Source organism: Capra hircus, chromosome 23 (genome assembly GCF_001704415.2).
Source record: "Capra hircus breed San Clemente chromosome 23, ASM170441v1, whole genome shotgun sequence".
Lineage (NCBI taxonomy): Eukaryota > Metazoa > Chordata > Mammalia > Artiodactyla > Bovidae > Capra > Capra hircus.
Genome location: NC_030830.1, coordinates 7,096,174 through 7,120,560, shown reverse-complemented (window position 1 = coordinate 7,120,560; position 24,387 = coordinate 7,096,174). Strand labels below are relative to the sequence as shown.

The 24,387-nt window shown below is 43.5% G+C and overlaps 1 protein-coding gene across 4 annotated transcripts; it reads left to right on the top strand.

Annotated features, from left to right (window-relative positions):
- Window positions 603-23,858, top strand: TBC1D7 (TBC1 domain family member 7). Of its 4 annotated transcripts, none has more exons than XM_013974153.2 (8): window positions 603-767; window positions 2,365-2,521; window positions 3,785-3,865; window positions 9,024-9,211; window positions 12,992-13,129; window positions 20,560-20,705; window positions 21,911-22,040; window positions 23,068-23,858. In XM_013974153.2, the coding sequence occupies exons 2-8, from the start codon at window positions 2,410-2,412 to the stop codon at window positions 23,152-23,154; spliced, it is 882 nt and encodes a 293-aa protein (XP_013829607.1). In that variant the 5' UTR covers window positions 603-767; window positions 2,365-2,409; the 3' UTR covers window positions 23,155-23,858. The 4 variants fall into 4 exon arrangements, with proteins under 4 accessions (XP_013829607.1, XP_005696903.1, XP_017894664.1 ...); XM_005696846.3 differs by having other exon boundaries at window positions 603-789; XM_018039175.1 differs by having other exon boundaries at window positions 603-833.

Here is a 24,387-nt window from a genome sequence, read left to right as displayed (position 1 = left end):
CGACGAGAGCACACCTGGAGCCTTCCCCTTTTCCCATTATCAGCCTTTCCCCTCCTGCCTTTGTGTTTCTGCCGAGAGAAACGGCAGTGGGGACTCTCTTGTGTAGCAAATTCTCAGGAAGCTGCTTTGCACGTCTCATTTGGTGAGTCACTTTATTTCCAGATACAGGGAAGGTGGTGACAACAAGGCAGGGGTCTGCCGCTGCAGACAGATTAAGGAGCACCCTCCTGGGGTTCTGCGATCACCTCCTGGGGTTCTGCGATCACCTCCAGAGCAGGGTTGGAAAGAAGCATCCCCGGCACGCACCGACCGGTACAGCGGGAGAAAGGTAGACGCCAAAGTCTCCGGACTAGAAATGAGTCAGGGGAGCAGAGCGGTGCCGTAGCGGGCGAGGGGCTTGAATTATTAGTCGGACTTAACCCCTACTCTTTCCTGGGTCTGGGGCGCAGCCTACAGCCCTAAGGTCTGGGAGGAGCGACGGCGGTGCTCTCGGCGCATGCGCGCTCTCGGCACTGCCCTCTGACGCCGAGGTAACGTCACGTCCGGAGCGGCGGCGGCGTTCTTGGCGCACGCGCACTCTCGTCACCGCCCCTGACGTCAAAGTGACGTCACTCCCGGCGGCGGCGGCGTCTCTCAGGCGCGGGAGTTCCTGACGTCTCCCTCCGCCCGGCTGCCGGCCCCCTTCAGGTCGCCGCTTACCTGCCGGCCAGTCAGCGTGTCGGGCTTGGGTTCCGCGGCCTCCCCGGACCTCTTAAGTCTCAACCCGGGTGTGTGTTTCTACTCCTAGAGGTGAAGCATGTTAGGGAGAGTGGGACCCGCGGTCTTGGCCTAGGGTGTGTTTCTTTCATCTCCTGTCAGGTGGGCGCCCCTGGGCGGGAAGGAAACTTAAAAATTATGCCTTTCCGGAGGACGCGTTTGTTGTTGCATTGCAGTCGGAGGATGGGGATCCTTAGATGGCAGACACCGAATCGCCTTGCAGCTGTTTGGATGCTGCTTTTAAACAAATCCCACCTTGTGTAGCGTTTTAATGCTTTGGAATTCAGCTCTTAAAAAACATTTATTTGATCTTAAATGTTCAGAGCCATTTAGACGTATTCAGTTTGCGCGCACGCCAAGTTCCTTCAACCGTGTCCGATTCTGTGCGACCCTGTGGCCTGTCGCCTGCCAGGGGATTCTCCAGGCAAGAACACGAATGGGTTGCTGTTTCCTTCTGCAGGGGAGCTTCCCGACCCAGGGATCGAACTTTCATCTCTTATATCTGCATTGGCAGGCGGGTTGTTTTGTTTTGTTTTGTTTTTAATAACCACAAGTGCCTCCTGGGAAGCCCAATTTAAACGAATTCTATTTTTTACTGTGCCCCAGGCGACTCAGTGGGTGTCTTGTGAGTAAGGAAAAACTTGACTGTCTAGCAATTCAACTCTCCCCTGGTCACATCTAAAAGTCTCTCAGACCTGAGGGTTGTAGTCTTTGCACCAGCGCTTTAAGCACTTGGGTCGTGCAGTGCTACGCGTTTTGGAAACTGTGTTACATCCACTCTGTTCTTAAAACGCACACCTAATTTATTAGACCATTTCTTGACGACTTCAATCTACTGAAGGTTATTGTGGAAGAACCTGGAGACTCCTGGGCTTTTTGAGTTCTAATGTCAGATTTTAAGTTATTTTGTCTCCAACTGTGTGGAATCGCTTGTCAACCAGGCTACATTCCTGCCCCTCTTCTGGTTTATAATTTAGTGCTTAATCTGTTGGTGGGTTTTTAATTTGGACAATTACATTTGATAGAATTGTGTTTAAAGGAAAAGTGAGTGAGGAACTTAGGTTTTTCCGGGTTTTTTTTTCCTCTTTTTATAACTTAGTTTCTTGTTTCACAAAACACTGATTTTAGAAAATATGGCTAAACCAAAGAAAATTAAAATCATCTGGAATCCTGCTGCCTAAAGATAACCACTGTTAACATTTCAGAATAGTTTAATTTTTTAAAATACATACTATTTTTAAAACAAAACCAATTGTATATATATGGTAGTGCACTTTGTGTGACATTTTGTCTGTTTTCCTATTTCACTTTTTTCTTTGAACATGTTTAATGGCTGCAGAATATACCATTGTGCTAGGTTCTCTAAGTTCTGTGGGAATGCTAGGGCATGAACCTTGTGCCATCTGTTTGAGCAGCCCGGGGGACTTCTGTTTCATATCTTGGTTTTGGGCCAAGGTGCATAGGTGAGGTAGTATTAGGGTTATGTAGACAGGAAGGTTTAATATTGAGTCCTATGCAAGGGCAGACCATTTGTCATAGTGTATAAGATTCATGGAAGAGTTGGAGAAAATCATGGAATTTTTCTCAATTCTTATTTTTTGTTTCTAGGCTCACTTTTTTCCACTCCCTATTCTGTCTCTCCAAGAATGAAACATGACTGAGGACTCCCAGAGAAACTTTCGTTCAGTATATTATGAAAAAGTGGGGTTTCGTGGAGTTGAAGAGAAGAAATCATTAGAAATTCTCCTAAAAGATGACCGTCTAGGTGAGTTTCATAAGTTAAACCTATTGGTTCTCAGTCATCCCAGATGTTCTGAAGTATTAACGTATAAGATGTCCAAGGACTTGAGTCCCTCACCTTTTGTCGGCTTCCCCGGTGGCTTGTATGGTAGTCCAGTGTTTAAGCTTTTGCCTTCCAGTGCACCGGTTGTGGGTTTGATCTGTGGTGGGGGGCGGTTAGGATTCCATGTGCCTTGTGGCCAAAAAACCAAAATGTTTAAAAAAAAAAAAAAAAAGCAATATTGTACCAAATTTAAGAAAAACTTAAAAAGTTAAAAAAATTTCCAAAGGTATGTTACCTGCTGTATATGTATTATATATATATATATTTCTATTTTAGTGATAGAATGATAGGAGAATGGTATATTTTGGGAGGAGCTAAGGACTTTTCAAGTTTATACTTCACTGAGTCAGAGTCAGACCTTTTTGAAAGGCCTCTTAAGTTAGTAATATATTTTCTCTTATTAGACCCATATATTTTCTTAATTTTTAGAGGTGTCATCCTAGCTTCTGGGTAAATTTGTAGCAACTCTTGCTGTAATTTTCTTTTATGGAAATACTGAGACTGCATGATGGATTAACATTTTTATTTCTTCTAAGCCAATCATAATAAGGTCTTTAATGTGTCTAATTAAAGTAGGATAAACTGAACCATAGTTAAAAATAGTAGTTTAAATTCACAGAGTGTTTTTTAAAGTTTCAAAAACATTTCCCACCTGATCTTTGATCCTCACTATTCAGTCTGTGCTTTTTACGTATTACAGTTCTCACTTGACAAGTAGGGGAATTGAGGTCCAAGATGTGGTTGAATGTGGTTTATTGGTGAGTATGGGAGTTTGCAGGCTGACTATGCTCCTTGCCAGAGATGTTAACTCAGTCCAGTCACTTAATCTCCTCTGAGCTTCAGTTTCTGCGTCTTTAAAACAACAACTACCCAACAAGCTTGCGGTGTGAATAAATGAAGTAAGTTCTATAAATAGTAAATACCACTGATGTTATGGTGAATGTAGTAATAAATATGCAAAGTACATCTCCTCCGCTGTGAAACACTGATTGTTTTTGAATAGCTAGTTGGAACACCTGGGCTGGAAATCAGTCTAGTGTTGCCTTTTCTGGATTTGCTCACTGTGCAGCAACCTTCCTCTGAAGAGATGTCTTACTCTAATTTCAGTGTTAAAAGATAAAATGCGTTTTTACATATCATGATCAGCATGAAAAGCATCTTTTTTTTTTTTTTTTCTTCCTCCAGATATCGAGAAACTTTGTACTTTCAGTCAGAGGTTCCCTCTCCCATCCATGTACCGTGCGTTGGTCTGGAAGGTATTACTCGGTATGATTCCCAAGAGTTGGGAACTTTTATCTTCAAAAATGTCGAATTGATGGGGTCATTGATATCTTATCAGTCAGAAAAAGGATTTGTTTTAGGACATTTACTGGGTGCTAACCTCAGAGCCTGAATCCCCACTCACTTTGGAAACTCTGGAAGAATGTGACTTCAGCACAGAGCCCTGAGTGTCTCTCTCAGAGCATCAGGGCAGCAGTTCCCAGCCTTTTTGGCACCAGGGACTGGTTTCGTGGGAGACAGTTTTTTCCCACAGACTGGGGTAGGGAGGCTGGCTTCTTGATAATTCAGGTACATTACTTTAATTGTGCACTTTATTTCTAATCAGATGCCGCTACTGATCTGACAGGAGGTATGGGTCCACAGCCTGGAGGTTGGGGACCCTTGATTTAGGGGCGTTAGAAGAGACAGTGAGGCAGACTTGTTTCCCTGAAACAAGTTATGGGAAGAGCATTGAGCTGGGAGAAAGGAGAACTGGTCTGAGCTTTATTGTCAACTGGGTCACCTTGAAGACCCCACTAGCCCTTTCTTGCTCTTCTTTTTTGCGTCTGTAAATGAGAATATTGAGTTAATTAACTCCTAGGGTTGAGCTCTTGATTTGTTATTCTGTGACTCCCAGCTGCAGAGGTATAACTTCCTAATGAGTGCCATCAGAGTCAAAAAAGGAAGTGTTTGCTTTGAGAGTGTTTACTTTGTTGAAGCACAAATAACTTCCAGTGAAGATGCCTGAGAGAGAAGGAAAAATGACCTTGCTTGGTTTCTTGTGAAAGAAAAAGTATATTAGGTGCCTGAAGTGACTGGCAGCATCCCTTCTGAGTCAAGGATCTTTTTTTTTTTTCCTGTTATCTCTGAGCCTGTGAACACCAAAAGTACCTATCCATTACCACCCTCCTTTTCTTTCTTCAAAAAAAAAAAAAAAATCCTGGAATTCCCTTGTGAGGCAAGTGTTAGTATTCCAATTTTACCAACGGGGGAAAAAGACTGAGGCTAAATAATTTTCCTGAGGGCTTGTGGCCTGTAAATGGCAGAGCTCAGGTTTGTAGAAGCCTTTTGAAGTTAGGCTGGATTATAGACCTTGTTTTCTTTCCACAACGTACTGTATTTTCAGGACTTGAAAAATCCTTAGAACCAAGTCTGAATATGTAATGAGGCGGTGAGGGAATGCATGCCATGCTGGAGACCACTGGCTGCACAGTGCCTTTTCTGTTGTGTATCTTGTCCATCTTTGTACGCTTACATTTCTAGTAGGTGCAGGGGTTTAGTTGCCTTGTGACTTGTGGGATCTTAGTTCACCGACTGGGGATCAAACCCACATTCCCTGCATTGGAAAGCGATTCTTAACCACTGGACCGCCAAGGATGTCCTGTCTTCCCTGTTCCTGAGGTTAATGCACTGGAGATTTAGAGCTGCCATGCTGTGTTGGAGTTCTGGTTCTAATATTAAACTGGCATGAAGCTCATCCAAGTTGTGTTTCCCAGAATGTTCTTTAGAATACAGGATTTGTGGTTGTTTGCACCAAAGAGAGCTCCATGATCAAATATACTAGCTAATACTTACACGAGCTTAGTATGTGCTGTGTACTGTGAGTGTTTTATGTATATTAATTTGTTTATTCATCATTACAACTGTGACATGGGTGTTACTCTTCCCATTCTTCGGGTGGAAAAACTGAGGCACAGGAAGAGCAAGTAAGTTACTGAGGTTCACCCAGTCAGTTCACTATAGATTCAAACCTGGGAACTTTGACTCTGGAGCTTGTGCTGCAAAATAGTTTCTTTAGGTTTAGTGAAGCCAGAATAAATAAAGATGTTTTTCTTTAGAGCAAAACTTAAAGCCTTAAATTCATTGTTACCGCTTCACAAATCTGTTCAACTCTGGTACCCTTTTTATCGCACAGACCTCAAGGGCTCATATTCTGTGCAGAACATTTGGGGAAATGTATAACCATCCCTTTTCCCGCCTCTGGCAGAGGAGGAAACAAGTGCCAGGAGAGACATCTGAGAGTCCGGGTGTTCTAGTTGACTGAAGGCCCTTCCACTGCTCTTTCCTCGTGTTTTCTCCATGCCTTTGTTTGTTCTTGCCCCAAAGTCTAAATATATTAATGACTATAGAACGGCATTGAAAGGTAAGGTCATTTCATCAGTGAAAATTGGAGGTTTTTGTTCTCGTAAAGGTAGGGTACTTTGTGACCAAGTTTTAGTTGTTGGCAAAGGAAAGGATTTGTCCAGTTGGTGGTGGTTCTGAGATGAAAGGGGCTTGTTGTCAGCCAGGGCTGCCTTGAAACACCACAGACAGAGTGGCTTAAACAACAGTTTACATTCTCACAGTTGTGGAGGCTGGGAAGTCCAAGACCAAGGTGCTGGCTGATTTTGTTCCTGGTGAAGCGTCACCTCCTGGCTTGCACGTGGCCATCTTCTTGCTATGTCTTTGCATGGCAGAGAGAGAGAGCTCAGTTCGGTTGCTCAGTCGTGTCCAACTCTTTGCAACCCCGTGGACTGCAGCACGCCAGGCCTCCCTGTCCATCACCAACTCCCGGAGCTTGCTCAAACGCATGTCCATCGAGTCGGGGATGCCATCCAACCATCTCAACCTCTCTCTTGCCTTCAGTCTTTCCTAGCATCAAGGTCTTTTCCAGTGAGTCAGTTTTTCACATCAGGTGGCCAAAGTATTGGAGTTTCAGTTTCAGCATCAGTCCTTCCAATGAATATTCAGGACTGATTTCCTTTAGGATTGACGGGTTTGATCTCCTTGCAGTCCGAGGGACTCTCAAAAGTCTTCTCCAATACCACAGTTCAAAAGCATCAATTGTTCAGTGCTCAGCTTTCTTTATAGTCCAACTCTCACATCCATACATGATCACTGGAAAAACCATAGCTTTGACTAGATGGACCTTGTTGGCAGAGTAATGTCTCTGCTTTTTGACAGAGAGCATGCTAATTCCTATGTTCATTTTCCTATAAGGACACCAACCCTATTGTATCAGGGCCTCACCTTGTGATCTCATTTAACCTTAATCATGTCCTAAAGGCCCTGCCTCCAAATACGATCCCATTGGGGATGAACTGTGAGGGGGACAATTAGCAGACAAGCACAGAATCTGGAGATCGGCTTCTAGGAGCTGAGGGTGGCCCCAGGATGACAACCATAAACTTGAATTAAATCATACTAGTTACAATAATGATTTATCTTGAATTTATGTGGCATATTTATTCAAAGGCTTTATGATGTCATTTCATGCAAAGATGGGCACAATAAAAGACAGAAATGGTATGGACCTAACAGAAGCAAAAGATATAAAAAGAAGTGGCAAGGATACACATAAGAACTATCCAAAAAAGATGTTCATGACCCAGATAACCACGATGGTGTGATCACTCACCTAGAGCCAGACATCCTCGGATGCGAAGTCAAGTGGGCCTTAGCAACCATCACTACAAACAAAGCTAATGGAGGTGATGGAATTCCAGTTGAGCTATTTCAAATCATAAAAGATGATGCTGTGAAAGTACTGCACTTAATATGTCATCAAATTTGGAAAATTCAGCGGTGGCCACAGGACTGGAAAAGGTCAGTTTTCATTCCAATCCCAAAGAAAGGTAATGCCAAAGAATGTTCAAACTACCACACAATGGCACTCATCTCACACACTGGCAAAGTAATGCTCAAAATTCTCCAAGCCAGGCTTCAACAGTATGTGAGCCGAGAACTTCCAGATGTTCCAGCTGGATTTAGAAAAGGCAGAGAAACCCAGAGATCAAACTGCCAACATCTGTTGGATCATCGAAAAAGCAAGAGAGTTCCAGAAAAACATCTACTTCTGCTTTATTGACTATGCCAAAGCCTTTGACTGTGTGGATCACAACAAACTATGGACAATTCTTAAAGAGATGGGAATACTAGACCACCTTACCTGCCTCCTGAGAAATCTGTATGTAGATCAAGAAGGAACAGTTAGAACTGGACATGGAACAACAGACTGGTTCCAAATCGGGAAAGGAGTATGTCAAGGCTGTGTACTGTCACCCTGCTTATTTAACTTCTATGCAGAGTACATCATGAGAAATACTGGGCTGGATGAAGCACAAGCTGGAATCAAGATTGCTGAGAGAAATATCAAGAACCTCAGGTATACAGATGACACAACCCTTATGGCAGAAAGTGAAGAAGAACTAAAGAGCCTCTTGATGAAAGTGAAAGAGATGAGTGAAAAAGTTGGCTTAAATCTCAACATTCAGAAAACCAAGATTATGGCATCTGGTCCTATCACTTCATGGCAAATAGATGGGGAAACGATGGAAACAGTGAGACTTTATTTTTGGAGGCTCCAAAATCACTGCAGATGGTGACTGCAGCCGTGAAATTAAAAGACGCTTGCTCCTTGGAAGAAAAGTTATGACCAAGATAGACAATATATTAAAAAGCGGGGACATTACTTTGTCAACAAAGGTCCGTCTAGTTAAGGCTATGGTTTTTCCAGTAGTCATGTATGGATATGAGAGTTGGACTATAAAGCTGAGTGCTGAAGAACTGATGTTTTGAACTGTGGTGTTGGAGAAGACTCTTGAGAGTCCCTTGGACTGCAAGGAGATCAAACCAGTCAATCCTAAAGAAAATCAGTCCTGAATATTCATTGGAAGGACTGATGCTGAAACTGAAACTCCAATATTTTGGCCACCTGATGCAAAGAACTGACTGACTGGAGAAGACCCTGTTGCTGGGAAAGATTGAAGGCAGGAGGAGAATGGGATGACAGAGGATGAGATGGTTGGATAGCATCACCAACTTGATGGACATGAGTTTGAGTAAGCTCTGGGAGTTGGTGATGGATTGGGAAGCCTGGCATTCTGCAGTCCATGGGGTTGCATAGAGTCAGACTCAACTGAGCGACTGAACTGAATTGATGATGTCATTTTATTTCTCATTGATATCAGTGATGCAGTTGCCATCCAGTTATTGATTGTATTGATATTTAAAATTTATAGTGTAAATTTCTAGAACAATGTGTATAGTAACTAAATACTTGTGATTTCTACTCTAATTGTGGTAGGCAGCATCTCATAGGGTTCTTTCATACAGGAGGGGTTCAGATCGGTGCCTCTGTATTTTACTATCTTTATTCCCTGTTCCCCACCCCGGGGCTCTATAGGAATCTTGCCTCCACACCATGAGTCCCATGCCCAGGTGATGATGTATCGCAAGGAGCAGTACTCTGATGTCCTTCACGCCTTGGAAGTCATCCGCTTCATCAGTGATGCCACCCCTCAGGTTGAAGTCTATCTCTACATGCACCGGTTGGAGTCTGGGAAGTTGCCTCGAAGTCCCTCGTTTCCACTGGTTAGTGGTGCTTTCGTTGGACCCTTGGCTCGACTCCTGACTGCTCCATTGGCCAGCCTTTGATCACGTCATGTTTTGCCTTTGAACCTTTCAGTGGCTCTTCTTTGTAGAATGAAAGCATAGCCCTGTACAATCTGACCCAGTCTCCCTAATTTTTTAAAATTTTATTTTGAAGTAATTTCAAAGTTGCAGAGAAGTTGCAAGATTACTACCAAGAATTCCCATTTAACCTTTATCACAGTTCCCTAGTCATTAACATTTTACGACACTTGCTTTTGTCATTTTTCCTATATGTGTAGACCTGTTTTTCCCCCAGAGTATTTGAGAATAAGGTGTAAATGTAGCATCCCATTATTTCAGATTCTTGCAGTATATGCTTGCTAAAGATGAGAACACTTCCCTTGGTGACCATAGTTCTGTCATCAACACCAAGAAGTTGACATTGAAACAGTACTAACATCTCATCTTCACTCCATTTCCACTTGACCAGTTGTCCCAATAATGCCCTTTATCATAAACAATAAATTGGTTCAGAACTTATCAAACTTTCAGCCACTAGTTTTACCATTTGTTGATGATTTTTTAAAAAATTTCCTAATGTTTGAACTCTTCAATTTAAAATCATTTTAGATGTAGAGAAAACTTACATAAAGAGTAGTGTTCCCATTTACCTTCACCTAGCATCCTCTATGGAGAAGGCAATGGCACCCCACTCCAGTGTTCTTGCCTGGAGAATCCCAGGGATGGGGGAGCCTGGTGGGCTGCCGTCTGTGGGGTCGCACAGAGTCGGACACGACTGAAGCAGCAACAGCGTCCTCAAATGTTAGGTCTCAGTTGTACTCTGGTTAATTATCAAAACCAGAAACATTCATACAATGCCATGAGCTAATAATCTGTAGCTGTTTCGGAAATTTTGCTGACTGTCACACCAGTGTCCTTTTCTTGGTCCACGATCCAATCGGGGATCTTGCATTACACTTACATTTAGTTGCCTATAGTCTGGATCAGTCCCTCAGTCGTTGTCTGTCTTTCATGACCTTGACAGTTTGGAAGAGTACTGGTCAGTAGTGTTTCTCATTTATTTCCTCATGATTGAAGTCTAGTTGTGAATTTTTGCTTTTGCTGCTTTGATCACTTGGTTAAGGCTATGTCTGGGAGGCTTCTCCTGCATGGTTGCTTTTTTTCTCTTTGTAATTAATGAGTAACTTGTCGGGGAGGTACTTTGAGGCTGTGTAAATATCAATCCTTAAATAGTTTTCACTCTGCTGATTGCCAAATGGTGACCTTCTGACTCCTTCATTCCTTCTGCATTTATTAGATGGCTTTTTGATAAGGAAGAGTTTTCCCTTCTCTTTTATCAGTATGAATTTATAGATTTCTCTTTTATTCAGTGGCCTATAAGTCATTACTGCCACTATTTTGATGTTAACATTGTCCCAGATTGGCCTAGTGGGAGCCGCGACAGGCTTACTTCTGTGTCGTCTGGACAAGTTCCCATCATTTTGAGCCCTTCCTTACTTTCTGGAGCAAAAAGATACTCCAGGTTCATCTTATACTATTCCCCAAACCTGGAATAATCATCCTTTTATCTTTTTATTTTAATTTTTAAAAATTGTCGTTAGAAACCAAGCACAGGGGGCTAGATGTGCTCTTTGTCCTTGGTGTGTCATTGCTTGTAGGCTCCTTCAGGAGACAGAGCTGGGAAATATACACACACATATGCTTATCACTGTATTAAAAACCGTTAATGCTAATTAATGCTAGTTAATTAATGTTAATGCTAATACTGCCAGTAATCACAAGTTCATTCTAGCTCTCACCCTTTCTATATTTGCAGCTTCCTTCTCTGGCAGTTACAATGAAGCTAATGGAAACCTCTTATTTGTATTTATTTCTTTGCTCCTTCCTCTGTCTGTAACCAACATAGTCAGCCACATCTTTGGCCCCAGCTTGCAGGCACCAGAGGCCTTGTGGTCATTGACTGCCACTTGGCCTCAGCTTCACAGGCCTGCTTTATAGGCTTGATCTTTGACAGAGTGCTCGCTCTAGTTACTAGGATTGCTTATTGTTTATAAAGGGAAGAGAAGGGGGAAGTGGAGGAGGGCAGGCAAAGTAATGACTATAGCTCTTGGGTTTTGGCTGCAATTCACATAGGCATTTTAACTTTTGGCTAAAACAGAGTGAATTGTTATGAATAGGGATTTGTCTGCAAACTATGCTATTCTATATTTTTTTCATGGTGGAGGTAGATTTCAACCTGCTAACAGCAGTGTGAAGCTTTGACTTGTTCTCTCTCTCTCTTTAAAAACATTTGTTTTTATTTATTTGGCTATGCTGAGTCTTGGTTGCGGCATGTAGGATCTAGTTCCCCGACCAGGGATCAAACCCAGGCCCCTTGCATTGGAAGCAAGGAGTCTTAGCCACTGGACCACCAGGGAAGTCCCTTTTTCTTTAACTTTTTGGGGTTGCTGTGGGTCCCATGGACAGATCTTATGTTGTTCACTTTGATAAAGTTTATCAAGAGAGAACATTCCAGGAAATAGTTGGAACCCTTGAACGTCTTTAAATCTTATTTCTCATTGACAAAATACAGTTAGTTGATGGTACTACACAAGTTCCTGAACTATGTATGAAGTTAAGTTAGATTATCCATTAGCTCAAGGTCTAAATGTTTCCAGTGGCCTTGGGCAGACATGCTGTCCCAAGTGTTCATTTTAGGCGTATGTCTCCTTGGCCTCCAAACCCCAGTCAGCTGTATTTTTCTTATCTTTAATAAGACTGTGTAGCAGTGCTGTACCCACGGCTGGGAACATAGAAGCTGACTTCAGCTGAAGGGCGCTGGTCCTCTTAGCTGCATCTCAGAGTAGCTGGGAGCAGCATTGAGCTGCTGGATTCAGGACCGCGAGCCCAGGGCCAGGCGGGAGTCCATGAAAGGAGCCTTTCTGCTGCTCTTGACATGTTGTGGAAAGTTAATAAGTGGAAAGGAGGCCTAAAATGCAATTCTTCTATTAAAATAGGAAGTTCGATTTAACTTGTGACTTCTTAGAGGAGTAGAAAGAAACTTTTTCTTTTCAATGTTAAAATCCTTTAGCTGTTAAATCCTAGATGAAAACGTAAAGCTTTTAGTATAAGGTGCAGTGATTGAAAACAGATTTTTCAAGTGGATTCCAGTTTTTATGAGACTTCTTTTGAAATTTACTTGGTTTACTTTCATGTTCTGAGTGTTGACACAAGGTTTGAGAAATGCCATTCTTCTGATTCCTAAAATTCTGATTCTAGGGGCAGTTTTAGCTTTATAAGTGCTTAAAGATAGAGCAAAAATTTAAAGATGTGCATGAATACTTTGAAATAAAATGCTTACTAGTCCTTTTGTGGTCATTTTTGCAAATTACCATAGCGACAATAATTGTCTGTATTATTTGTGCTGTTTTATCACATCTGTTTGAAAGGAATTCTCTTCCAGCACTGAGAATACTTTTGGGTGGAGAGTCGTCCTTTGCTTCAGGTTTATGTTGACTCTTTGGGCTTAGTGTTAGAAGCTAGGAAATCCATGAATGTTCAGCCTGAAGCCTGAGTGTTCAGAAGTCACACTGCCTCAGATTCCCTGGTTACTCTTCATCTCTCGTCGGTTGTCTTTTTAGTGATGGACTGGGTGCTTTTGGTCCCACTTTGACTTATTTTGGCTCCTTCAGAATTTAGGGAGTAAGGCTTCATTTTTATTAAAGAATCCTCTATTTTTCTCTTTTGCCTCCTTCTTGAGAGTTATTATTAATTTTTCAGGAGCCAGAAGATGAAGTATTTCTTGCCATCGCGAAGGCCATGGAAGAGATGGTGGAAGATAGCGTCGACTGTTACTGGATCACGCGATGCTTTGTGAACCAGCTGAATAGCAAGTACCGGGACACTCTGCCCCAGCTGGTGAGGGGTGACATTGTGGCTGTTGTGGGCTGGGGCTGAGCAGTGGTGGTAGGGGTCTTCAGGAAATGCCTTTACCTCCTGGTGGTGCTACAGCCACGAGCGGACCCTCTGGTGGGGGTCAGTAGTAAGAAGCCAGGAGGTGAATATCTCCAGCTTGCTGGGCCAGGCCGTCTCTGTGTGCCTGCTGCAATCACACAGCTTTCCAGGCAGCACAGTGGTAAAGAATCCACCTGCCGACGCAGGAGACCCAAGAGACTTGGGTTTGATCTCTGGCTTGGGAAGATCCCCTGGAGAAAGAGGTGGTAAACCCACTTCAGCAGTTTTCCCTGTAAAATCCCATGGACAGAGAAGCCTGGAGGGCTACAGTCCATGGGGTCAGAGTCAGACACGACTGAGCGACCGAGTGTATACACACACACACCCTGGTCACACAAAACAGTAATGCATAAATGCATGGCCACAGCTGGATTTGGCCACTGCAGGCTGTGGCTTGCCCACCCCGGCTCTATAGTATTCTCTATCTGATCTAGAATTTTCGCTTAGTACTAAGGTTTAAGTTCGGCTGTATGTAATAGGAAGCCCAAACAGTAGACGCTTTACTGTCTTCTCTCATGTAAGCAGAAGTCCAGGGGCAAGGCAGCCCAGGGCTGGGACATCCCCCGTGGTATGGGCAGGGACCCGGGTCCCCGTCCTGCTCCAGCGCTCCTAGGGGTGACGGTCCTCTTGTGATCACGTGATGGTGCTGGAGCGACAGCCCTGACATCCGTGCTCTGGACAGGAAGGGAAGGTAGAGAAGTGCCAAGCCTGGCCAGCCTGCCCCCATTTACAGACTTCGTTTTGCATGACTGTTAGTGAGGAGGGTGTCCCCAGGTTGCCCTGGTCTGCAGGGGAGCCTGGGGAATGTGGTTGGTTGGTTTTGAGCCAGGCACGCTGTAGTCTCACATTGGAACAGGGACTCCGTTCCTGAGGAAGGAGAGGGGAGTGGACATGAGCTGGGCAGCCGGTGGTCTGCCGCGCTGACTGGGGAATCGAGAGAACCAGCACTTGGGTCATCCTCGTATCAGGGGTCCTTTGCCATTCTCTCTCCTCAGCTTTTCCCCCCATTTCTCTCATTTTATAAAAATGAGTCTTTTTTCTTAAGTCATTGAACTGTCTCATTTGGAAATTCTGCTGAAAGCAGTAACCACGGTACAGAGTGCAGGGTCAGGTACAGGGCGCAGGCTGGCCACGCCCTGGGGAGCCCCGCTCTACCCCTGCGGCGGGCCAGACACTGCAGCCCTCAGCTTCCCCGAGCCCTGAACAGGAGTGTTTTTATGTGTTTCCATTAGGTAAAGTTCGATTCTTAGAATTTTAAAACTTCACTTAATCTCAGTAAAGCATGGCGTTGGAGCATATGTGAATGGAATGTTAGCTGCCTAATTCAGTCAGGAGGTCTAAACTTGTACCATGGTTTCATCAGCCTTTCTTAATATTGGAGTGAATGCAATCACATATTGATGGATTGTTTAAAAAATTCATTATTTTTAAGAACACAAGTAACAGATACATTCTGGGAGGATGAAATAATCCAAATGAATCCACAGTTGCTGTCGACCTGCCCCCATGCTTCCCCGTCCCCCACTTTCTAAGGTGTAAGCATTGTCACCAGCTTGGTGTGTGTTCGTCTAGACTATTTTTTAAAAATATGTGCTAGGTCTTCATTGCTGTGCCTAGACTTTCTCTAGTTGTGGCGAGCAGAGGTTCCTCTCTAGTTGTGGTGCTGGGACGTCTCATCTTGGTGGCTTCTCTTGTTGTGGAGCACGGGCTTCCGTGCTTGTGGCACTTGGGCCCTAAAGCACTGGCTCAGCGGTTTTGTCCCGGGCTCAGTTGCTCTGTGGCATGTGGAATCTTCGAGGACCAGGGATTGAACCTGTGTCCCCTGCATTGGTGAGTGGATTCTTAGCCACTGAACCATCCAGAAGTCCCTTGTCTAAATCATTTTATATGCATTAGAGTGGATGGGGGTGTGAGTGCATACCCATGGCCATGTGTGTGTGTGTGTGTGTGTATATATCTTATACATATTTTTATATATATAATTTTTTAATGTATTATACTGTTCATACGGCCCTATGATTCTTTTTAAAACTTCATGTGTTGAAGTTTTTCCACGTCACTACACATGGGTGGTTTTCAACCCCGACTTCCTGTTAGTACCACCTGAGAGTTCTTAACAATGACCAGAGCAGTGAAATCAGAGTCTCCCAGGGTGGGGCCTCAGAATTCTAATTTTTTAAAACTCAGTGATTCTGAAATGAGGCTAGGGTTGAGAGTCATTCATTTAGAACCACTGAAAAAATTCTCATGGGGTGGCAAAGAGTCGGACACAACTGAGCAACTGAACTGAAAAAGTTCTCATAGTCTTTCTTGTTAAGAATTTGCCCTAATTTAGTGTAATGGCTCCATGATGACAGCACTCTCCATGTACGTGACATGTTCCCGTGTGTGTGTGTGTATGTGTTTCTCTAGGGTGGATTACCTATACATTAAATGCTCTAACGCAACAGACGTATTTAAATGTGTTCGCTACCAGGTTACTCACCCAGAGGTTGGACCAATTTTGCTTCCCCCACCAGTTTGAGATTTCCTGTTTTCCACCCCATTGCCAATAATTGATAGTATCAATCTCTTAAAATTTTGCTGACCTGATACTGAAATGGTAGCCCATTTAAATTTCCATTGCCTTAATTTTGAGGGAAGCTAAGCAGCTTTGGAGGTATGTTTCTTGGTCATATTTGTCTACCTTTCTATTTTGTTTGCATCTTTCCATTTTGGGTAAGAATTATTGCTATATGCTGCATGTTTATGTAAGTTAAATATTTTCTCTGAAAATATTTCTTGCTGTTGTATAAAGATATGAAGGTGATACTATTGGTTTTATCAGTATTTTTTTTTTCTTTTGTATCTTCATTAGAAAGGTCTTTCTAATGCCAAGGTTTTTTTTTTAGAAAGCTTCTAACTTTTAAAAAATTTTTGGACATTTTAAATTTTAGTCCTTTAGCTGGTGAAGGGCTGAATCTTTGTGACTGGTATGAGATGCAGACATGACTGTTCCTTTTGTGGTGAACTGTAACGTAACTTCAGCCAGCAAGCGCCCCACTGCCCTCTCCCCCCTCCCTGCTCTGGTTAAGCTCTAACAGCTTTGCACAGTGATGTTAATCAGTTCAGTTGCTCAGTCGTGTCTGACTCTTTGAGACCCCATGAACTGCAGCACTCCAGGCTTCTCTGTCCTTCACCATGTCCCAGAGTTTGCTTAAACTTATGTCCATTGAGTTGGTGATGCCATCCAACCATCTCATCCTCTGTCGTCCCCTTCTCCTCCTGCCCTCAGTCTTTCCCAGCATCAGGGTCTTTTCTAGTGAGTTGACTCTTCACATCAGGTGACCAAAGTATTGGACGTTCTGATGAATATTCAGGGTCGATTTCCTTCAGGATTGACTGGTTTGATCTCCTTGCAGTCCACGGGACTCTTCAAGAGTCTTCCCCAACACCACAGTTCTGTATCACTCTCTAAAAACTTACTGATATGTCATAGGTCAATAACGTTTGCATAAGAAAAGACATACTGATGATACCTCCAATCAATAACGTGTAAAGAAAAGAATTTTAGAACCAGCAAGATACTCAGTGTCCTTATGTCCCCTAAACCTTAATTTCATCATCATAAAAAATGATTTTTCACAAGTACATTATTGTGTCTAGGACATAGTTTTTAATAGTTGCAAAAGTTCTTTTTAAAAGTTCAGAATGTATTAATATAAGAAAAGCTACATTTCCTTTGTGTTGCTATTTCATGTAGCCATCAAGTGACTTAAAAAAACTTTTAATATTTTTTAAAAATTTATTTATTTGGCTGTGCAGGGTCTTTAGTTGTGGGTTATGGGGTCTTTTAGAGCCTTTTAGGAGATATTTTCATACCATTTTTTTTTCCCTGCCCTTATTTAGGTGGTTATATGCTTTTTCTCCTTAGGTTGTTAATGTTATTGCATTGTTTCTATACATAAATTTTCTTTCATTTCTTTTTTAAAAAATTACTTGGCTGTGCTAGGCATTAGTTGTGGTGTGTGTGATTCTAGTTCCCTGACCAGGGATTGAACCCTGGCCCCCTGCATTGGAAGTGCAGGCTTGGCTGCTGGGCCATCATGGAAGTCCCAACTTAATGCTTAAAGTCAGGTTTTAAAAAAAATTCTTTAGTTAAACCTTGTTAAATCTAGCTTGAAATTTTTGTTGTTGTTGTTGTATACTAGATCTCTTCTGCCCAGTTTTTTGTTAGAGTTTCTGTAATCTTGTCTGTCATCTTTTCAGATTTTTGTGGTTTTTACCAAGTTTGTTATCGCAAAGCATATGTTGCTTCATAATCCTAGGGAAATGTGCATGTGATGCACAGTGATAGACTTTTGACATCCAAAGAATATTTCTGGCAATGACGCCTTTATGTTGTAGTGTTCTGATTTATAGGAGAGGAGAGCTTTCCTCTCCATCAAGCTTTCCTCTCCAAGACCTTTTGGAAGGTCTTTTTGATGAGGCCCCTGATTGCCAACGAAAGTGGAGGCCAGCTTCAGTGGTGTGATGTGGGAAGCCTCTGTTAATCTCTCTTCAGATCAGACTGTCTTTAAGCCATCTCAGTCTTGACTGTGTTCAGTCATTAAAGGGTTGTTTTTTTTCCCTCGCCAATGACACAATTTTTAAAAGCTGTCCTAAAGAGAGGGTTTTTTAGTTTTTTTTCTTCCTCTTAAACAACACTATTAGCAGCCTCTTTCTAAGTTTAGTATAAATTCCTCGGTTAAATCTCTTTTGTCAGATTTTGCCTTTTGTTGAGGTGTGCTTTCTTTTCTGTCTTTTGTAAAGATTTATTCATTTATGGCTGCGCTGGGTCTTGTTCCTGCATGCAGGCCCTCACTAGCTGCAGTAAACGGGGGCTACTCTTCGCTGCGGTGTGCAGGCTTCTCATTGTGGTGGCTTCTCTGGTTGCAGAGCACGAGCTCTAGGTGCGTGGGCTTCAGTAGTTGCAGCATGCCGGCTCAGTTAGCGTGGTGCATGGGCTTAGTTGCCCCGCGGCACGTGGAATCTTCCCAGACCAGGGATCGAACCGTGTCCCCCGCATTAGCAAGTGAACTCTTTACCATTGAGCAACCAGGGAAGGCCACTTTATTTTCTTAAAGTAAGAATTGAAGGTCATGGAAATATTGGAAATAACCTAAATGTTTTACAGGAAAGTATAAAATCGGCTGCTTCCCAGGTGACGCTAGTGGTAAAGAACCCGCCTGCCAATAGGTGAGAAACATGAGTTCAGTCCCTGAATGGGGAAGATCCCCTGGAGGGGGGCATGGCAGCCCACTCCAGTGTTCTTGCCCGGAAAATCCCATGGACAGAGGAGCCTGGCGGGCTACAGTCCATGGGATCACAAAGAGTCAGACACGACTGAAGCAACTTAGCATACACACAAAAATAAAATTATCACATCTACCGTTTGCTGTGTCCTCAAAATGTCAGTGTAAATGTCATCTTCCACTAAAAGAAAAAAGCACACGTGGATATGTATTTATAGTCACACTGTCAGATTTAGCACTTGCATCTGACACACGTTTCTCTTCACCCTGCCTTTTTTTTTTAACCTGATTATGCCATGAGCAGTATATAGAGACATTCCTTATTCTGTTCGTGGCTGCATACCACTCCATTCTAGATTATTCAGCCCTTCTTTAGTGTTGGCTGTTTGAGCTGTTTCCAGTCTTTTGTTGTTACACCGTGTTACAGGTGAATAGCTTTGTGCATGTATCCTTTAGTATATCTGGGGGGTAGACTCTGTGGAAATGAATTGACTAGATCACATGTTACTAAGTAACACGTTACTTAGGTTTTTTCAGATTCCCCTCTGTAGCACTCATACCACCCTTTTGCATCCTCGTGACCAACAGATGTGGACGCCTGTTTCCCTGTAGCCCCGATGACCTGATGGTGTTCTTGCCAGCCTGATAGGTGAGAAGAGATGCCTCAGGATAGTGTGAGGTTGTGTTTGTTTTGTTCTAGCCAGCTTGAGCATCTTTTTATATGGGTTAGAGCCATTTGCGTTTTCTCTTGTAGAGTTTTTGGCTTTTTTCTTTTTTAGAAGCTCCTTTATGTAGGGCTTTTGACCCTTTAAGCAGGATCAGATATTACTCTGTGGCCCTTTTTGCTCAGCCAAGTGGTGTCCCTGCGCATCGTGGGCTGGCCAGTCATCAGCTCTCCTGGGAAACTGGTTCTGGGTTAAGATTTCCACCTGGATGTGCCCAGCGTCTCCTGCTCATCCCCATGGTAGCTTTACTGCAGCGTGTTGTGCTTAGCCCCTTGCAGGTCTGTCCCAACCACCTTGGCAGCTCCTTGGAGGCAGGGATGCTGCCTTTACCTTTCACCCCTTTCCTCTATGGAGCACAGTGTCCGGCTGCAGTGGATATTGTAAGGGTCATGAATTGCCTCTTTGGAAGTAGAGGTGCAGATGTTAGGTTGGCTGAAAAGTTTGGGTTTTTCCATAAGCCTGAACGAGCTTTTGGCCAACCCAATATTTAGTTAAAAACTAACAAAATATTTGCGTTTGCGTGGGTGATACATTGATCTGGTTCTGTCCTTCTGGATGGAGAGTGCAGGCTTGAGGGTTTGACCTGTAGGGTCCATGCTTTGCCAGAGGACCCTGTGAGTACAGCAGTCCTGTCTGGGAGCCAGCTCTGGTAGCTCCCAGTCTTCCAGTGTTGGCTGCTGTGGAACCTTCCGTGGGAGAGGCCTCCAGATGGGACCCTGGAGCTTTGTTCCCCTGTGTTCCTCCTGTCTGCCTGGAGTTCTCATGCACACCTTGCTGGGGACAGCGCTCCTCCTCCGGATGCGCCTGTTGTCTGACCCTCCCTGCCAAGTGCAGTGTGCTCCACGGGGTCAGCCAGGGTTGTGACTGGTGACTGCTGGGTCCTGTTCATCTCCTCTCTCCCTAGTTCCCTCTCTGCACATAGTCCCGCCATGTGTCTTTGGTCTTAGCCTGCTTCTTTCTGTGAACCTATAATCTCCTGCCCTGGAGTAGCCAGCACATGGACCTTTCTTGGCCCTCCAGATCAACTGAATTTTGCTCTGGACTTTTGTCTTAGGTTGTTGAATCTGCTTAGCACAATTAGGACTAACCAGCGTGACTTAACTGTTCCCTAGCTGGAGACTGCCCCAGAAAAACCACTCCGTCCTGGACAGTTGGTTACTCTGGTTAGTTAGTGCTGATCTGGGAGACTGCGGCATCACCAGTGGCTTGAATGAGTCTGAAGCTTTGTTTCCTAGCACTTCTTGCTTTCAGCACGTATACTTTTTCATCACAGCCTATAAGGTATGGTAACATTAAGTCACAGGAAGTGAGTAATCTCTTCCTCTTCGATCATTAGCCAAAGGCTTTTGAACAATACTTGAATCTGGAAGATAGCCGACTGCTGAGTCACCTGAAGGCCTGCTGTGCAGTGTCCACACTTCCCTACGAGCTGTGGTTCAAGAAGTGCTTTGCCGGGTGCTTGCCTGAGTCCAGCTTACAGAGGCAAGTGTTTCTTTCAAATATGACTGAAAGCACAGAGTCAGAAAAATCCCATTTTTGTTGTTGTTGTTGTTGTTTTTTTTAACGTGATCATCTCAGAAGATAAATTTGCTTTAGAACCATGCAGTCATTTGATGCTAACTTCTCCAGCAGCTGACATAGCAACTGGTGATTTTGCGTATTATGTATACAATTGGAAGTGTTAGAAATATTGAGTATTAAATATAAAAAATGTTAGGATATATGGTTAGAGAAATTGAAGGGCCTCAATGTGTTAGATGCTGTTGAATATTCACATCTGAAGTAGTCTCCAGGAGTATATATGGATGTGGACTTTTCCAGAAATGGAGCAGATCCTAGAGAAAGATGTTTATTTCTTAGACCCCTTATGACATCATTAAACTAGCTGAAGGTTAGACTGTAGACTCAAACTCAGCTCTTCCATCAATTTCAGGTGTGTTATGGGTATTTTGGAGTCCCGTCTTGCTCCCTCCAGGACTTAACACTTGAGGAAAAAGGCAAGACACAAAGAATATTACAGGACAGTGCTTAGTTAGCGTATTGAGAATGATATTGACTATAAGAGCTATTGGAGTTATCAGAACAATGATTTTAGAGTATATTTAATTTAGAGTATATTTAATAGCTAGCTCCTTAATTAAGGAATTTACTGGAAAATGAAATTGAATTTCATATTTCATTTCCTCTTTTGTTCTTGTTCCCTAGTATGTAATGGTTATCTTAGCATTACAGAATGTTAAACTTGAAGCTTTGGTTTTTAGGAACTTCCTGCCCTAAAATGTCAATTTTGAGATATTAATTGGAGGATGTCTTCCCGGAGGACAATGTCCTCATTAGCTCTTCTCTGAAGCTTATGTAGTCAGCCATCTGTCTCCACAGTTGCGCATCTCTGGAGTTAGCCGATCCCAGATCCTGGGCTGTGTTTACACTTGTGGCTGGTCGAATCCTTGGTTGTGGAATCTGTGGATGCAGGGGGCTGACTGCACCACCTCACTTTATATGAGGGACTTGAGCCTCCACGGATCTTGGTATGCACAGCAAGTGAGCCCATGAACCACTTCCCTGGGGATAGTGAGGGATGATGGTACATAAAAGAAAATGTAATTTGATTTAATTTTGAAACTTGAGCTGTTTAGGTGTAAACATCAACTTCAGACTTGTAATTTGATTACATCTTTCTTTCGTAGGATTTGGGATAAAGTTGTAAGTGGATCCTGTAAGATACTAGTTTTTGTAGCTGTGGAAATTCTTTTAACCTTTAAAATTAAAGTAATGGCGCTGAACAGTGCAGAGAAGATAACGAAGTTTCTGGAAAACGTAAGTGTGCTTTGCTTCACTTGAACTTTGACTCTAGAAAGGAATTCAGTTTACCAAGCCAGATTTTTCTATGGCATTAAATTATTTCAGAGACAGTATAATATATTTTTGCATTATAAGAAATGATTTTTCCATGGTATAAGTTTCAGCTTGGTTTGTGGATTATAGCCCACATCCTTTGTTTGGGGGTCACTGGTCTGAGCAGCAGGTCTGTCTCCATGAGTGTGTGTACCTGGGACCAGAGTGACCACTAGCAGGCCGTCAGGAAACAAGGAGGTGAGATCTGTCGCTTTAGGACGAGCGATCCCCGTTAGTGGAAAAGGAATGTTCTCGGGGAATTTGCTCATAAGCCCTTTCATTTCTGTTCTGTGTCTGGTGGAGTCCCAGTTGAATTTGTTAATGTGCTGAAGTGTAAACTTGAGCATGTTGAAAAAGGTCTGAATGAATCTGTTTTTCCCTATCTTTGTATCTTAGAATACCCTTAACCAGGGCAAGAAGAGGTCAAAATAGAGAGAGACTCAGGCTTGACTGAATTTCACTGGACCCCAAATCTGTTTTAATCAGTCAGTGTTAACAGTTGAACAGTGGCCCAGTAGATAAGTGCTTAGCGAATGTGTGTTGGATCAAAGAGCCCTCTTCGTTGTAATAAATAGTGGCACACACTGCCAGGGCCCCTGCTAAATACTTTCTTGTGAATTACCTCCTATAACCCTGTAAAGGGCCCTGTGAAGTGGGGCTATCATTTGCCTCATCCCAGATATGGGGATCTGAACCCAGGGAGTGTAGGTAGCCTGCCCAGGGCTCCACAGGGAGTGGGCAGAGCAGGATTCGAACCCAGTTGGGTGACACCACACCCCTCAGTGTGGCCTCGGGGGGCACGTGACACGCATCTGGCAGCAGCCGCCCATGCAATCACTTTCTGAAAAGCAGCAAAAACTCCAGTGGACACGAGTTTTATGCCACAGTGAATGAGAGAGAGGATGAAGTCAGAATCATGCCTTTCAGAGTCTGGTCTGCTTGTTCACAGATCCCCCAGGACAGCTCGGACGCTATCGTGAGCAAGGCCATCGACTTATGGCACAAACACTGCGGGACCCCAGTCCACTCTGCCTGAACATTCCCGACGTTGTGGACAGCAGCCAGGCCTGCTCAGCGCCTTTATTTTTTCCCCCTTGGGACGTGACCTACTGAACTGATAATAGGGTTCTTGCTTTGGTGCTCGAAGTGTAATTGTTTTTCCAGTAAAATTGCTTAAGATAATGTCACTGTGGAGTCACTGTGTTGTGGAATGGCATCTTCTGGTTATATACAAATACAGGGTTCAACTCTGAATAGCATTTAGGAAAACGTTTATGGAGGTGTAGTCTATTTACAATGTGTTAATTTCTGCTGTATAACAAAGTGATTCAGTTGTATATAAGTATATATTCTTTCTCGTCATCTTTTCCTTTATGACTTAGCACACGATATTAAAGATAGTGCTATGCAATAGGACCTTCTTGTTCTGAATAGTACTTCAAAAGAGTTATTGGAAATAGCTCCCAGCTTGTAAAGCAGTTGAGTCAGGGTGGGTGGGTGCTTCAGTGAGCTGTGTGTAACCAGGCCTGCCCTGCTGTGCTTTAATTAGCACCAAGCTAGTTAATTTCTAAGGTCCATTTCTGGGACAAAGAACAACTTCCTTTTATTGATGACTTTTGTTGATGCAGTACCTGTTGAAATCTAAGCTGACTTTCTAAATCTTTTGAAATCTAAATCCACTTTCTGATACTTTTGCTAGATTGGTTTAAATAAAGGCCTTATTATGTTTTTTTCCCTCTTTGTGCTAGTTGGGATGAAATATTACTGAACATAAATGTGTCTACATATACCTGCTGAGAGAGGGCTTGTTGATGCTTTGCTGGAACCATGCTTTTTCCTGATGGGTCATTAGATGTAGGGTGGGCGTCAGAGGGCTCTGCCACCCCAATAGGCACAGTGGAAAGGGTAGGTTCTGGTATATAGCTGGGTGGGTGTCAGAGAGGACTCTGCCACCCCTGCAGGCACAGTGGAAAGGGCAGGTTCCGGTATATAGCTGGGTGGGCGTCAGAGAGGACTCTGCCACCCCCGCAGGCATGGTGGAATAGAGCAGGCTCCGGTTAATAGCTTAACGCCTCGCCCACAGCCGTGGTGTCCCCTGATGGTAACTTGATGGTTGGACAGTTGCAGGCTTTGAGACGGGGCCCTTTGTCTGAGACTGACTCATTCAGCTGCCAGACCTGCAGGAGCCCGAGTGGTGAGTTGGGTCCTCCACCCCCACAAGGAGGAGATGAAACTATGGAGCTGTCACTCTGAGAGTTGAGTCCCTGCC

What these genes read in the sequence shown, in the direction of transcription:
- TBC1D7 (XM_013974153.2), top strand. Translation starts at nt 2,410, where the DNA reads ATGACTGAGGACTCCCAGAGAAACTTTCGTTCAGTATATTATGAAAAA. An exon ending in GAAGTCCCTCGTTTCCACTG is followed by an intron (nt 9,212 to 12,991) that starts GTTAGTGGTGCT and finishes TTAATTTTTCAG; the next exon opens with GAGCCAGAAGATGAAGTATT. An exon ending in GGGACACTCTGCCCCAGCTG is followed by an intron (nt 13,130 to 20,559) that starts GTGAGGGGTGAC and finishes TTCGATCATTAG; the next exon opens with CCAAAGGCTTTTGAACAATA.